This window comes from Ursus arctos, unplaced genomic scaffold, assembly GCF_023065955.2.
Source record: "Ursus arctos isolate Adak ecotype North America unplaced genomic scaffold, UrsArc2.0 scaffold_14, whole genome shotgun sequence".
NCBI lineage: Eukaryota > Metazoa > Chordata > Mammalia > Carnivora > Ursidae > Ursus > Ursus arctos.
In genome coordinates this window covers 31,963,996-31,976,445 of record NW_026622808.1, presented here as the reverse complement: position 1 = coordinate 31,976,445, position 12,450 = coordinate 31,963,996, and the positions used below count along the sequence as shown (strand labels likewise).

At 52.0% G+C, this 12,450-nt stretch overlaps 1 protein-coding gene across 3 annotated transcripts; it reads left to right on the top strand.

Moving 5' to 3' along the window:
* The first annotated feature begins 273 nt into the window (after positions 1-273).
* On the top strand, positions 274-11,051 carry CCDC51 (coiled-coil domain containing 51). 3 transcript variants are annotated; one of them, XM_026500756.4, is made up of 6 exons: positions 274-380; positions 2,114-3,083; positions 7,233-7,355; positions 8,096-8,413; positions 9,410-9,574; positions 10,054-11,051. In XM_026500756.4, the coding sequence occupies exons 4-6, from the start codon at positions 8,129-8,131 to the stop codon at positions 10,807-10,809; spliced, it is 1,206 nt and encodes a 401-aa protein (XP_026356541.1). In that variant the 5' UTR covers positions 274-380; positions 2,114-3,083; positions 7,233-7,355; positions 8,096-8,128; the 3' UTR covers positions 10,810-11,051. The 3 variants fall into 3 exon arrangements, with proteins under 3 accessions (XP_026356541.1, XP_057168044.1, XP_026356544.1); XM_057312061.1 differs by having other exon boundaries at positions 2,114-3,746; XM_026500759.4 differs by lacking the exon at positions 7,233-7,355.
* Positions 11,052-12,450: the final 1,399 nt, after the last annotated feature.

The following is a 12,450-nucleotide window of genomic DNA, read 5'->3' as shown; positions in this document are numbered from 1 at the left end:
GCAATAATCCAGGTGGATTTCAGGTCAGAATGGCGGGGTGTGGGGGTGATACTGGAGGAAGTATGTAGAGGCCAGATTTAATTTTGCTGATGGGTCGAACGTGGGATGTAAGACACAGGAACCTAGCAAGGACCTTTCTGAAGCTCTTGTGTAAATGCAGACCTGGTGTTTCAGAGTAAGCTTGGTTCTTAGAAACTTTCAGGAATCTTTTTCCTTTCCCCAGTTTTATTCCCTTTATAGTGCATCTTGTATGTATTAATGTTGCTCCTCTCTCATAACAGAGAAGTTCCTTGACAACAGGAATTCCTTTTTGGTACATGTGCAGCATGCACTTAGTGGACTCCTGACAAGAAAGACGAACAGTTCCACTGCAACAAATGGTAATGTGGATGTCCTAAGAGAGAGAGACCTTTTTTCCTCCCCCAAAATACAAATTCTTCCATTAACCTCATTTAATGTATTCCATTGGGTATACGATGATACAAAAACTATAGCCATTTCAAATGAATTAGTTTAATTCCAGGTGACAGAGTTCAGGAGAGAACAAAGACCAAAGAGCACACACTGGCAGGATTCTGAGCTAGGTTCACTCTGACCTCACAACTAAGGTAGAGGTGACTGAGTGGCAAGAAATAAAGAGAATATGAGCCACTGTATGATTGATTATTTTATTTTATTTTTTTTACAAAAGTTTATTCTTAAATGTACAACAGGATCTAAGACAATACTTCATTCCAGCTATAGGTAGCAACGGATGCTATGACAGGGAATCCAGATGTTTAAACAGGAATGGAATTAAGGATCATCATTGCCTCGGGCACAAGGGACAGCTTACTTTTTGCCAGATTTCTTAATTCCACCTGTGGCTGCAAAAAGAAAAAAAAATGTCTCAGCTAAGGAAAAATATACTCCTTACCACAGAAGTGCCAGGGACCTGATATGGGTCCTAGAAAGGCTCAGCTCTTGCGCCGGGCATTCTTTTTGATACAAGCGTGCACAAGGCTTTACCAACAGCCTATTCTGGGTAATATCTGAATGAGGATGAGGCAGTGGGACAAATAATGGCTGGGCACTAGCCCAGATCTACACTGTTAAGTATTTCACACACTGGCTCATTTAATCCTCATCCCCCATCAACCCATTTTCCAGAAAATGAAATCTTAGTGAGGTGTTGTTCAAAGACACAAGGTGGGGGCGCCTGGGTAGCGCAGTCGTTAAGCATCTGCCTTTGGCTCAGGGCGTGATCCCGGTGTTCTGGGATCGAGCCCCACATCAGGCTCCTCCGCTGGGAGCCTGCTTCTTCCTCTCCCACTCCCCCCGCTTGTGTTCCCTCTCTCGCTGGCTGTCTCTCTGTCAAATAAATAAATAAAATCCTTAAACAACAACAACAAAAAAGACACAAGCTGGTCTGCCACAAAGCCAGGATTCCACCCTGGGTAGTCCGACATCCAAGTCTACGTTCTCTACTGTCACATCACACATTGCTACTACGTTATGATCCTGGAATGTGGTTTACTCAATATCTTTATTCAATTTACCTTTGACTGTATATTTGGCACACAGTAGATAACTTAAGAAATAGTTACAAAATTAAATATACCTAACACATTATCGAAGATCCTAAATGTCTGACAAAATAAACCTTTAAAAACGGAGACCATCAATGAAAAAGAAGTAGTATAGGATTTCACTAAAGATGGACCTTGTCCCTATACACAGCCACAGATTAAAGGAAGGCATAAAATACCTCACGATCCAAAAGAGAATCTCAATAACTAGAACCTCAGCACTGTGAATCAAATCAAACTCACTGGGATAGAAGTTTTAGGAAGCCATGCATGACACTCCCACCATCCTAGCCTCCACCAGCCCCACTGCGGCTCACAGAGATCCCATAGGGCACAAATAACTACAGAAGAAATTGTTCACTAGTTTGATGAACGTAAACAGCATTTAAGAAGCACAGAAAAGTATTCGGGCTGTTGGGTCTGAAAAATCTTTCGATATGTAAGCAATTCTTCCTACATAAAGAAAAGAGGCAGAATGGTGGGGATTAGGTTAAAAGAGCATATAGCGCAATAACACATTAAGGAGCCTGGACTTTATCTTTTAGGTGAACCCAGGAGTGAAGACTCAGGATGCAAAAGAATTTACTAGAATTAACAATATGAGCGGTGAAGTCAAGAAATGTTGTAAGTAAAAAAGAAGCAGTGAAATACAAATTTGGGGCAAGAAATAGCGCACAATATTCGGAAACTCAACTCTACGAATTTGTGCCTAAGATATATGAATTTCGGTGTTTCCATTTCTGCCGCTTCCCTAAAGAAGGCAACATCAGACTGCCTGGGAGAAAAGAGACTTCATTTCCAGAGCGGGTCTGACTCCCGCCCCTTACCGCTGCTGCGACTCCAAGCCTGGCGGGCGCCGTCCGCCGGAGCGGACGCGAGGAACCGAGCCCTCACCAATAGGACAGGATATGGACCAGACTGATGTTCTCAGAACGTTTGCCCGGCTTGCGCTCTCTCTACTCGGCCCTCACTTACCCAGGGGGCCCTTCCCCGCGGCCTTCGCTTTTAGCTCCTCGAGTTTCTTCTGCTCCTCTTTCTGTTTCTGCTTGAATGCCTTATCTTCCTAAAGAGAGGCAGACGGGGTTCACCCCAGGTAAATTTCCCAGTCCCTCCGCACCCGCCCACGCCTCCGCGTTCGCCCTCACCTCGTCCATCTCCTTGGCCTGCTTCTTGGGCTGCTTCAGGGGCTTCTTCTTGCCACCTGTGGGCGACACAAACGTGCTCAGTTCAGTCCCTGCGGGGTCCTGTCCCTCTCCGCCGCGCCACCCCCGCACACTCACCTTCGCGGCCGGACATGGCGCCTGCCGCCCCTTCCCCAGACCCTGCCACCGGAAGCGGAGCTCCCCTTCCCACCCCCTGCTCCTATACTTCCACGCGGGCCCTCTGATTGGCTCCTAGTCAGGAAGTTGCGCTCCCGCTGCCGGAAGCAACTCTGGGGGTGGGCGTTAAAGGGTCAGAGATCCACTGAGTGGCGGGCTCTCTGTTTGAGTTGCAATTACCTCGTTGGGGCGCCAGGTACGAGGTGGGGGTTGGCTTGCCGGGGGAGGGTCCGGAAGCCAAGAGGGGTGCTTAACCGGAAGGCGCTAGGTCTGGGACAGTGCATGGGGAAAGCGCTGAGGGTAGAACGAAGGGCGCTTGCTGAGGCCTTGAAGTAAAGTGCGTTCCTGGAACCGAGCAAAGCACGCATGGGTGGACGGAGATATGAGGGAGGTGACAGAAATGTGGACGGGGGCTAGATCACCCCGTCCTGAAGTTTTGGAGGCTACCGGCAGGAGTTTGGATTTTATAATTGAGCCGGGTTGTGATCTTTTGCAAATTCTGCTTATTCATTTAATACATTTTTGTTGAGTATGTACTATATGCAGATAGTATTATAGGCACTGAGGATGCAGTACTGAACAAAACAATGCCTACCCTGGCAGAGCTGACATTCTAGTGGGTGAGACAGCCCATAAGCAAAGTAAGTGAAATACATATTGCAGGTCATGTGATACATGCATGGAGAAAAGTAAAGCAAAGTGGGTAGAGTACTGGGATGGGAATGCATGGCAATGACATTTGAGCAGGACTTGGAAAAGAGAAGGAAGCAAGCAGTGCAGATACCAAGTCTGTTGTGTGAAAGTCCTGCTGTGGGGATAGCCTGGTGTGTTCCAGCAACATCAAGAAAGTCCATGCATGGTAATTACCTGAACAATGTGTTAGCTAACCTTATTGTCGTACAAGTACTCATCTATCAAGTGTATCGAGTACACATCTATCAAGTGTATCAAGTCATCACGTGTGTATCTTAAACTTACACAGTGATATGTATCATTTATGTGTCAATAAAGCTGGGGGGAATAAGGTCCCTGTGATTGGAACAGAGTGAGAAGTATATACTAGTGGGAGATGAGGTCAGAGAGAAGAATGAGAGCCAGGAGGTGGATGCCCTGTAGACCATGAAAAAATTTTTGGCTTTTACATTGAGAGAAATGAGAAACGATTGGAGAGTTTGAGCAGGTCAAGAGACATGATTTGGTCTGTGTTTTGAAAGGACCACTGGCTGCTCTGTTGACCATAGACTGTAGGGGCTGGAGTAGCAGTAGGGAGACATTGTAGTCATTGGGACAAGGTGATAGCAGTGGCAGGGGTAAGAAGAGAAGGGATTTTGGTTTTAGAAAGGAAGTAGCATTTACTAATGGATTGGATATGAGATGGGAGAGAAGGATGTTGGATGATTTGAGGTTTTTGGTCTGATTTGGACTTGAAGTTTACATCAACCAAGATGGAGAAGGCTGTGGAAAAGGCAAGTTGGGAAGGGAAGTTAAGATCCCCATTAATCTTCTAAGCAGAGATGTGGATCGAGCAGTTGGGTAAATGAGCCTGGAATCTACAGGAGAGGTCTGGGCTGGAAAAATGAGAGTATAGTTGATAGTTTTTTCAAGTAATTGTTTTTGGGGGGGCACTTGGCTGGCTCAGTCAGTGGAGTGTGTGACTCTTGATCTCGGGGTTGTGAGTTTGAGCCCCATGTTGTAGAGATTACTTGGGGGAAAAAAAGTGATAGTTTTATTGAAATACTATTTATATACCATACAATTCGCTTATTTAATGTGTACAATTCAGTGGTTTTAGTATATTCGCGGTGTTGTTCAGCCATCGGTATAATTTTATAACATTTCCATAGATGGGGTGCCTGGGTGGCTCATTTGGTTAAGCTTCTGCCTTCAGCTCAGGTCATGATCGAGCCCCACATGGGGCTCCCTGCTTAGCGGGGAGCCTGCTTCTCCTTCTCCCTTTGCCCCTCCCCCTGCTTGTGCACACGTGCATGCGCTCTCTCTCTGTCAAATAAATAAATAAAATCTTCAAAAAAATTTTTTTCCATAGATGGCTTTTAAAGCCATGGGGCTGGATAAGAGAGGAGTCTGAGGACCTTGCCCTGAAGCACTCTCTGTGCAGAGGTTCCGGAGATGAGTGGGGCCAAGTGTAGAAGGCGTTTCAAGGAGGAGGAAGGCAGCACGAGCCCCAGGCTCTGATAGGCCGAGTAAGAGGAGGACTGAGATCTGATCACTGGATTTAGCAACATGGAAGTGACGTGGACAGGAGCATTTCCGGTGGCATGGTGGTTGCGAAGGCCAGATCAGAGAGGGTTTAAGAGAGAATGGGAGAAGAGTAACTGGAGGCAGCAGGTGCTGACAGTCCGTCAAAGAGTTTGGCTGAGAAGTGGGGCTGGAGGGATGTCTGCTCAATTAGTGAGCAGTGTCAGGTGGGGAGAGCACATGGGACCCGGGGCACAGCTTGGTCTTCCTAGAGCATGAATTCTTCATCCTGAAGAGCAAGAGAGAAGGTGGAAACTGGACATGCACTGGCAGGTAGAAAGGTATGGTAGGGGTTTAGAGAAGTTGTCCTCCAAGTTTTAAATATTTTCTTGGTGAAAAATGAAACAAGCCATCAGCTGCGAGTGAGGAAGAGGTACAGGTGATGGAAGTTCGTGGGATGGGCATTTGGTAGGAGACGGTCATCTGGATAGAATGAATGGGAGAATGGATTTGGAGGGGCAAAGTTCTGAATGTGGCCCTCAAGGACCTCCTTAACGTGGCCTCTGTCTACCTCTTCAGCCTTTCCTCTGCCCACTCTCCTTTGCTCTGCTGTCTTTCAGCTGCACTGGCTGCCTTTCAGGTTTTAGATGACCCCACGTGCATCTCCACTTTGCCCCCTCTGCCAGGAACACATTCCCTGTGCTGAGTGAGGGCCTGTGAGATGTTTGAGTGGGGAGGGCCTTCGAGTCAGGCTGGAGTGGGGGCTGGGTGGGCGAGAGGAGGGACTGGAATAGAGGAACAACTTGAGTCATTTCCTCGCACAGCAAAGTCTCTGCTGTCACCAAACTTATGTTCTAGCGAGGGGCCTGGCAACATGTAAAGAAGGCAAATATGTGTCTGATGGAGACAAATAAAGCAGGTGGCCCAGGAGGGAATGGTCAGGGAAGGCCTTGCCAGGAGGTGATATATGTGCCAAGAGCTAGAAGTCAGGGTGAGCCGCTTGGAGCTGCTCAGGAAGCAGCAGGGTTGGGCTTCGCATGTTTGGGTGCCTGTAGCGGAGGACAGGGGCAGAGAGGAGGAAGGGGATGACAGTCGAGAGGACCGGGGCTCGTTGGCCACTGGCAGGACTGGTGTGTTCATGGCAAGTGAGATACGAGCTGTCAGGGAGCCGGGGAGTGTTGAACCAAGGGATGTGAAATGATGAGTAAATAGAGCTTCAGGTTGTGAAGAACAGCTCTGAGCGGCAGGGGGGAAGGCAGGATGGCACAGGAGGATGTGGCTGTCGTCGCTGCCAGGGATGGGTGACCCTCCTGGCTTCCAGGAGTGGTTGGCTGGTAGAGGAGGAGCTGGGAAAGGAGGCTGAGAAGGTTGGAGGAAGCCCAGAGGGGGTAGTGGCTTCAAAAAGACGGGGTGTTGAAAGCTGCAGAGATTTGGAGAAGAAACGTGAGAAGTGCCTGCTGAATCTGGCAAGGTGGAAGTTTTGCGGGGCCCCCAGGGGAGCAGCCTCGTGGTGGAGTGGGATCAGGATAGAATGGGGGCTGAGGAGGTCATGACAGCCAAGGCGGACACCTTTCTGGTGAGTGTTGCTGAAGAGGAGAGGGCTGTGGTTGGCGGGGCTGCAAGCCTGTATGCTTTACTCTGATGCAGGGCCCACCACAGGATTCTTGTGGGGTCACAGCTCAGTGCAGTGGGTGCTGGTGTTGAGGCCTTGGAGGCTAGCTCGACCCCTGGGTCCTGGATGTTGTGTGCTTTCTTGGGCCTTAGGGATGGGGCCCAGGAGTTCGGGTGCGGCACCAGCTTGGAATCAGTGTCACAGGAATGTCCCCTTCTGTGGCTCTCAGCTTGGACCCGCTTTAGGCAGGAGGCATGTCCCTACCCAAGCAACTTTGTTTTCTAGAGGGCCCAATCTGTCTTCCTGTCCCCAGCTCTCACTGTTTTTCTCTGGCCACCAGGTGTCACTCTGACAGCCAGAGTTAGTACTTGAGGGCTTGTTGTGGGGGCAGGGGGAGGTGGCCAGGGGAGGGAGTGCTGGCCCAGGTGTGCAGGGAGCATGGGTCACCTGGCCCTCTCTTGGGGTCCTCAGCGTCCTCGCTGCTCTTGGGCTCAGGCAAGGCTTGATGGGTAATGGGAGCCTCCCTGTGCTGTTTAGGTAACGAGAAGTGGTTGTCGTTGTGGCCCAAGCATCAAAGCAAGGCTGAAAAGGGAAAGATTAAAGAAATCTAACCTGTAGAGCGCGACTGAGGTTGGAGAGGCTGGAGAAAGCTTACAGAAGGTGAGGACTGTGACATGGGACTGGGAGCCTGGGCAGTCTGGGCTCGGAGCACACAGGAGAATGGCTGGTTGTGAACCTAAGAAAAACTGTCCTCTGTAAAGAGATCTGGGCTTTTTGTTTTGTTTCCTTTTTCTCTTGGAATTGTCTTCTCAGAGGACAGCCAAGGAGGGAGTTTTCTGCCTTGGGACATAAACGACCTATGTCCTCAAACATAAGCAAAACTCTGTTTCCCCAGTGCTGCGGCAGCCCTCAGGGTCTGGGCAGTTGGTTTTGATGGCCTTTTACAGAAATCGTTCCCTGAAACCGCCTTAGTTTCACAGTTTCCCCGGGAGTCTTTATGAAACCTTTGTGGGGCTTTGTCAGCATGGGCACAACTCAGGTTTGAGAATTTTCTTTGACATTATCAGAAAACCAGGCACCAGGATTCTCATGCGAGTCACAGCAGAGACCTGGGGGATGTGGGGAAGGTGGGTGGAATGAAGTCTGGTGGCTTCGCGGAGGGAGGCGGAAGGCATGATTTCCTAAATATGTTCTTCCTCCTGCTATGTTCTTCCCCGGGCTGTCTGGGAGCACCCGTGGAAGCCTGACCACAGTGGCTACAGTCTCCAGGCACAACAGAGTAGCGCTCCGTGTGGACTTTTTCATGGGCATTTGTTCAGAACTGTGCCTAGGCCCTAAACCCCGACTCGTGCCCAGCCTTTCTCAGCTGTGAGCTGATCTGTCTGGCGTCCCCCCCACAGATCTCCTGATGACGGTGTGGCACCGCGTTTACCATGCAGCACGTCATGGGTGTGCCCCGAGCGTTGGTGCGAAGAGGCCTCCTGGGAAGGGACCTCTTTATGACCAGGACTCTCTGCAGCCCAGGCCCTAGCCAGCCCAGAGAGAAAAGACCTGAGGAGGTGGCCCCGGGGCTGTTCCACCGCCTCACAGCTCTGGGAAGAGCCCTGGGGCACGACATTCGGCAGCGAGCCTCCTCCACGGCCACGACCTGGTGGGACAGATATGAAGAGTTTGTCGGACTCAATGAGGTTCGAGAGGCGCAGGGAAACGTGACTGAGGTGAGGAGGGAAGTCGGGGTGGTTGGCCCTGCCTTCTGGCTCGGGAACTGTGGCCTGGAGGCCCCTGCCAGATATTCACCAGCGACATGGTGCTGGGAAGCCATGCCCAGATTTTCCTTTTCCTGAACAAATACTATTCGTAGAGGGATCTGACTTATTTCTCACATGACAACCTGGATTTGATAGTCCTGGGGTGAAGATCTCTGTGGAACCGTGCTCACCTACCCTAAAAACAGGTTTCTGTGTACCTGTCATTCCCGGCCATTGACATCCATTGTGTTAGGCCAGCGGACACTCCCTGCAATGGACTCTTTGGGGTCGGTGAGAGCGTTACAGTGTCCTCAAAGCTCTGTGTGGAATTAAAACAGCCTTGGTGCGGGTGGAGGCACAGGGCCGGGGCAGCAGCATACGGTGAGCTGGAAAGAGCTGCGTGTGGCTGCGAAGCCCTTGGTGGCAACGGAAACGCATCCTGTCATCTCTGTTCCCGCTCCTGCCTAGTGCAGACCCGGCTAGTGAGGTGGCAAGAACCTGGGGTTCGGCGGGAGGTTTTGAGGCAGCGTGCTGTCTCTCCCCTTGGAGGTCGTGACCTCGGCTGAGCTGGCGTTTCTGGTCTGTAACGTGGAAGCCACAGCAATGCCTCTGGTGGCATTGTTGTGAGGTGTAGGTAAGGTTACGTACATGAAATGGCTTAGGAGCCTGGTTCCTCATTGTGGTTTGTATCAGAATGGAATTGGCTGGGTTTTGTGTGCAGTGCTAGCTACTTTCCAGTTTCTCAGGGGCACATTATTTCTACTTGAATGGATAAATCCGGGGATTCTGACGGGTGTGGCCCGGGGCTGCACTTTGAGGACTGCTGGGTGAGCCAGGATTTTGTGTCTGAGGGACACCTTTTGCATCGACACCCCACTCCCCTCAGCCACAGCCTTGTTGGGAATGGAGCTGAGCCTGCGTGGGTGTGGAGGGAAGGGCAGACGGCCTCCGTCGTTCTCTCTGCAGGCAGAGAAAGTGTTCATGGTGGCCCGAGGGCTTGTCCGAGAGGCCCGGGAGGGCTTGGAAGGTCACCAGGCCAAGCTGAAGGAGGTGAGGGACCGCTTGGACCGCGTCTCCAGAGAGGATAACCAGTACCTGGAACTGGCCACGCTGGAGCACCGGCTGCTGCAGGTGGGCACGGCGGGGGGCAGCCCTACCCCGCTGGCCAGGGCCCCTAGCCTGGCAGGTCAGGGAGGAGCAAGGTGGCCTCACGGGCCAGTGGTCAGAGGTCTGGTGAGGAGGTAAACCAGAAGGGGCTTCCAGAGCCTCTCCACGCACTTCCTCCTAGAGTTAGCAGTCCAGGGCAGTGTAATCTGGGTCACAGATTGCTGAGGAGTGAGCACCATGGAGGAGGGACTGGCCCAGAGAGGACACGTTCTGTAGTCTGATCAGACCCAGCCCTGCTTGGGTGGAAGGTAGTCCGGCTCATCCTAACCACCCCCGATCCCTTTGCTCCCCGACCCGACCGGGCTTACTCTGCCTTCATTCCCTCGGCGGGTTTACGGAGCATGTAGTCTGAGCCAGGCTGAGGCTGAGCGCCAGGAGCGGCTGCTCGTGGCTCCAGCGGCAGGGCCATGTGGCTGCTGTGTAACACAGTTCTGCTTTTGCAGGAGGAGAAGAGGCTTCGTGCAACCTATCTGCATGCTGAAGACTCCGAGCGAGAGAAGTTCTCCCTCTTCTCTGCGGCTGTGCGGGAAAGTCACGAGAAGGAGCGCACTCGAGCTGAGAGGACCAAGAACTGGTCGCTCATTGGGTCAGTCCTGGGGGCCCTGATTGGCGTGGCTGGCTCCACCTATGTGAACCGTGTGCGGCTACAGGAGCTGAAGGCTTTGCTCTTAGAGGCACAGAAGGGGCCCGTGAGCCTCCAGGAGGCCATCCGAGAACAGGCATCCAGCTACTCCCTCCAGCAAAAGGACCTCCATGACCTCATGGCGGACCTAAGGGGCCTGGTACAAGCTGGGCCTGGGCAGAGCTCTGGGGCCCAGGCAGGTACTTTCCCCACCCGAAACAGAGACACAGATGTCCTTTCAGCTGCCTTGAAAGAGCAGCTCCGCCATTCCAGGCAGGTCCATTCCTGTCTAGAGGGTTTACGAGAGCGGCTTGATGGCTTGGAAAAGACTTTCAGCCAAGCGGCGGAGGTGCTTGAGCTTGCAAAGGCTGCCGTGCATCCGGGCCTGGTGGAGCCAGCAGATGGGGCTCTGCGTGGCTCCTTGCTGGAGCAGGGGAGCATGGTCGTGGCACTGTCGGACATGGAGCAGAGGCTGGAAACCCAGGTCAACAGGAACACCATCTACAGCACGCTGGTCACCTCTGTGACATTCATGGCCGCGCTGCCTGTACTCTACATGCTGTTCAGGGCCAGCTAGCCCTTGGACCCTCGTCCAGAGGCCCTGAGGGGATAGGCGTGGCTATGGATTTAGTTAGAGAAGCCCAACAATGAAGTGAGCCTTAGGGGTGCACGCAACCTCAAGCTGAGGCTGAGCACCGTCTGGTGTGCGTGGCTCACCAGCAGGCATACTTTGCTTTTTAGAAAGTGCTCACTTATATTAATTATCAAAGCCCTGCGCTAATGTCCAATTAAAATGTCTTTGGGTTTGTGTTACTTAAAGTAATTTACATCAGTTGGAGTTTTTCTTGTTGAAGACTGAGATTTGGGATTCGAGGGTTGGGCCTGGAATGATGGTAATCATCAGCCCCTTTAAGTTTCTGTCTCACCTCCTCTAGGTCTCGTCCTCAGTTCAGGACCGTGTTGGATGTACTTACCTTTGAGGCCTGGGTTTTTGTTTTAGATTGCCTTGCCTGGCCTCTGGTTGGCTGACCCTCCTGTGTCGGATATCCTGGGGGTTCCAGTGAGTGGAATCTAGCCTGTGCACCCACTGCTGACCATGGTTACTGCCCTGTTTCTGGATTACTTTCTCTGCCAGGGTGGAGAGAACCTGGTTCTAACACTGGAGGGATGATCGGAAGAGAGCAGGGAAGAGGGATCAGGGGAAAGGTTGATAATTATTGCTGGGGACATAATTACAGAGATTGGTAGTCAGTCTGGGTCCCTGTGCAGAGAGCCTTGGGCAGTCCTGGTGTGCCCCTAGAGCTGAGTGTCCTCCCATACATAGCCTAGGGACGGCCTGTACCAGCGGGAGCAGAGCTCAGCCCACCAGCAGTGTGAACTCCTTGGCGGTGATGGGAGGGGCCTCCTAGAGGTGGGAGGTGCCCTGGGGGAACCCAGGGATAGACTGCCTGGAAACCCCTGGCCTGTCCCTTTTCAGAGAACAGCTACCTTTGACCTCCTGGGCTAAATGGCCATGGGTAGCCTTGCGTGTCCTTGAGTAAACAGGAACCGCCAGGAGGTACTCTGTCCTCCCTGTAGGTCTGGAAAAGCCACTCCTTTTTTAACCTGTGGAGGTATGTAGATCTGTGGGGAGGGGCTTCTGTGGGTTGGGACTTGTTTGCCTGGGCCTGTGTAGAGCCCTCTCTGCAGGGGCCTGTGGAGCCAGTAGGGTTTCCTATGGGTGCCCTCCCTCCTCGGAGCCTGTGGTCAGGCTTGGGTCGTGATCACAGCCCAGGTGGCCCCACGGGTTCTGTGTGCCTCTGAACGACTGGTCCCTTGGTCATTTGGTTACTCCATTCTTGACCTTGTTTTCTTTGTGTAATGGTTCCTCAGGATGGCATGGGATGAAATGACCACTGTTTGTGGGATGTTCACCCTCCTGATGGGGTAGGAGGTGCCATATCTGTGTACAGACGAGGGGTGCTGTGGGTTTTGGAAGTCCCATGTCCCCCTTTGGGGTGAGGTAGGTCCTAAAGGGTGTGCACTTGAGTGAATGGATTTGAAGTGGGAGGATTCCAGGTATGTGGGACAGACCTCCCCACAGGCTGCACAGGCAGGAAAGCCAACGGGGCTGAGGTGTGGGGGAGTGGTGGGGCATAGGTTAGAGAATGAGGTGGAGAGCCTGCGGTCTCTGATGCCAGAGGCCAGGGATAAGGGAACTGGGAAGGGTGTTCCATGA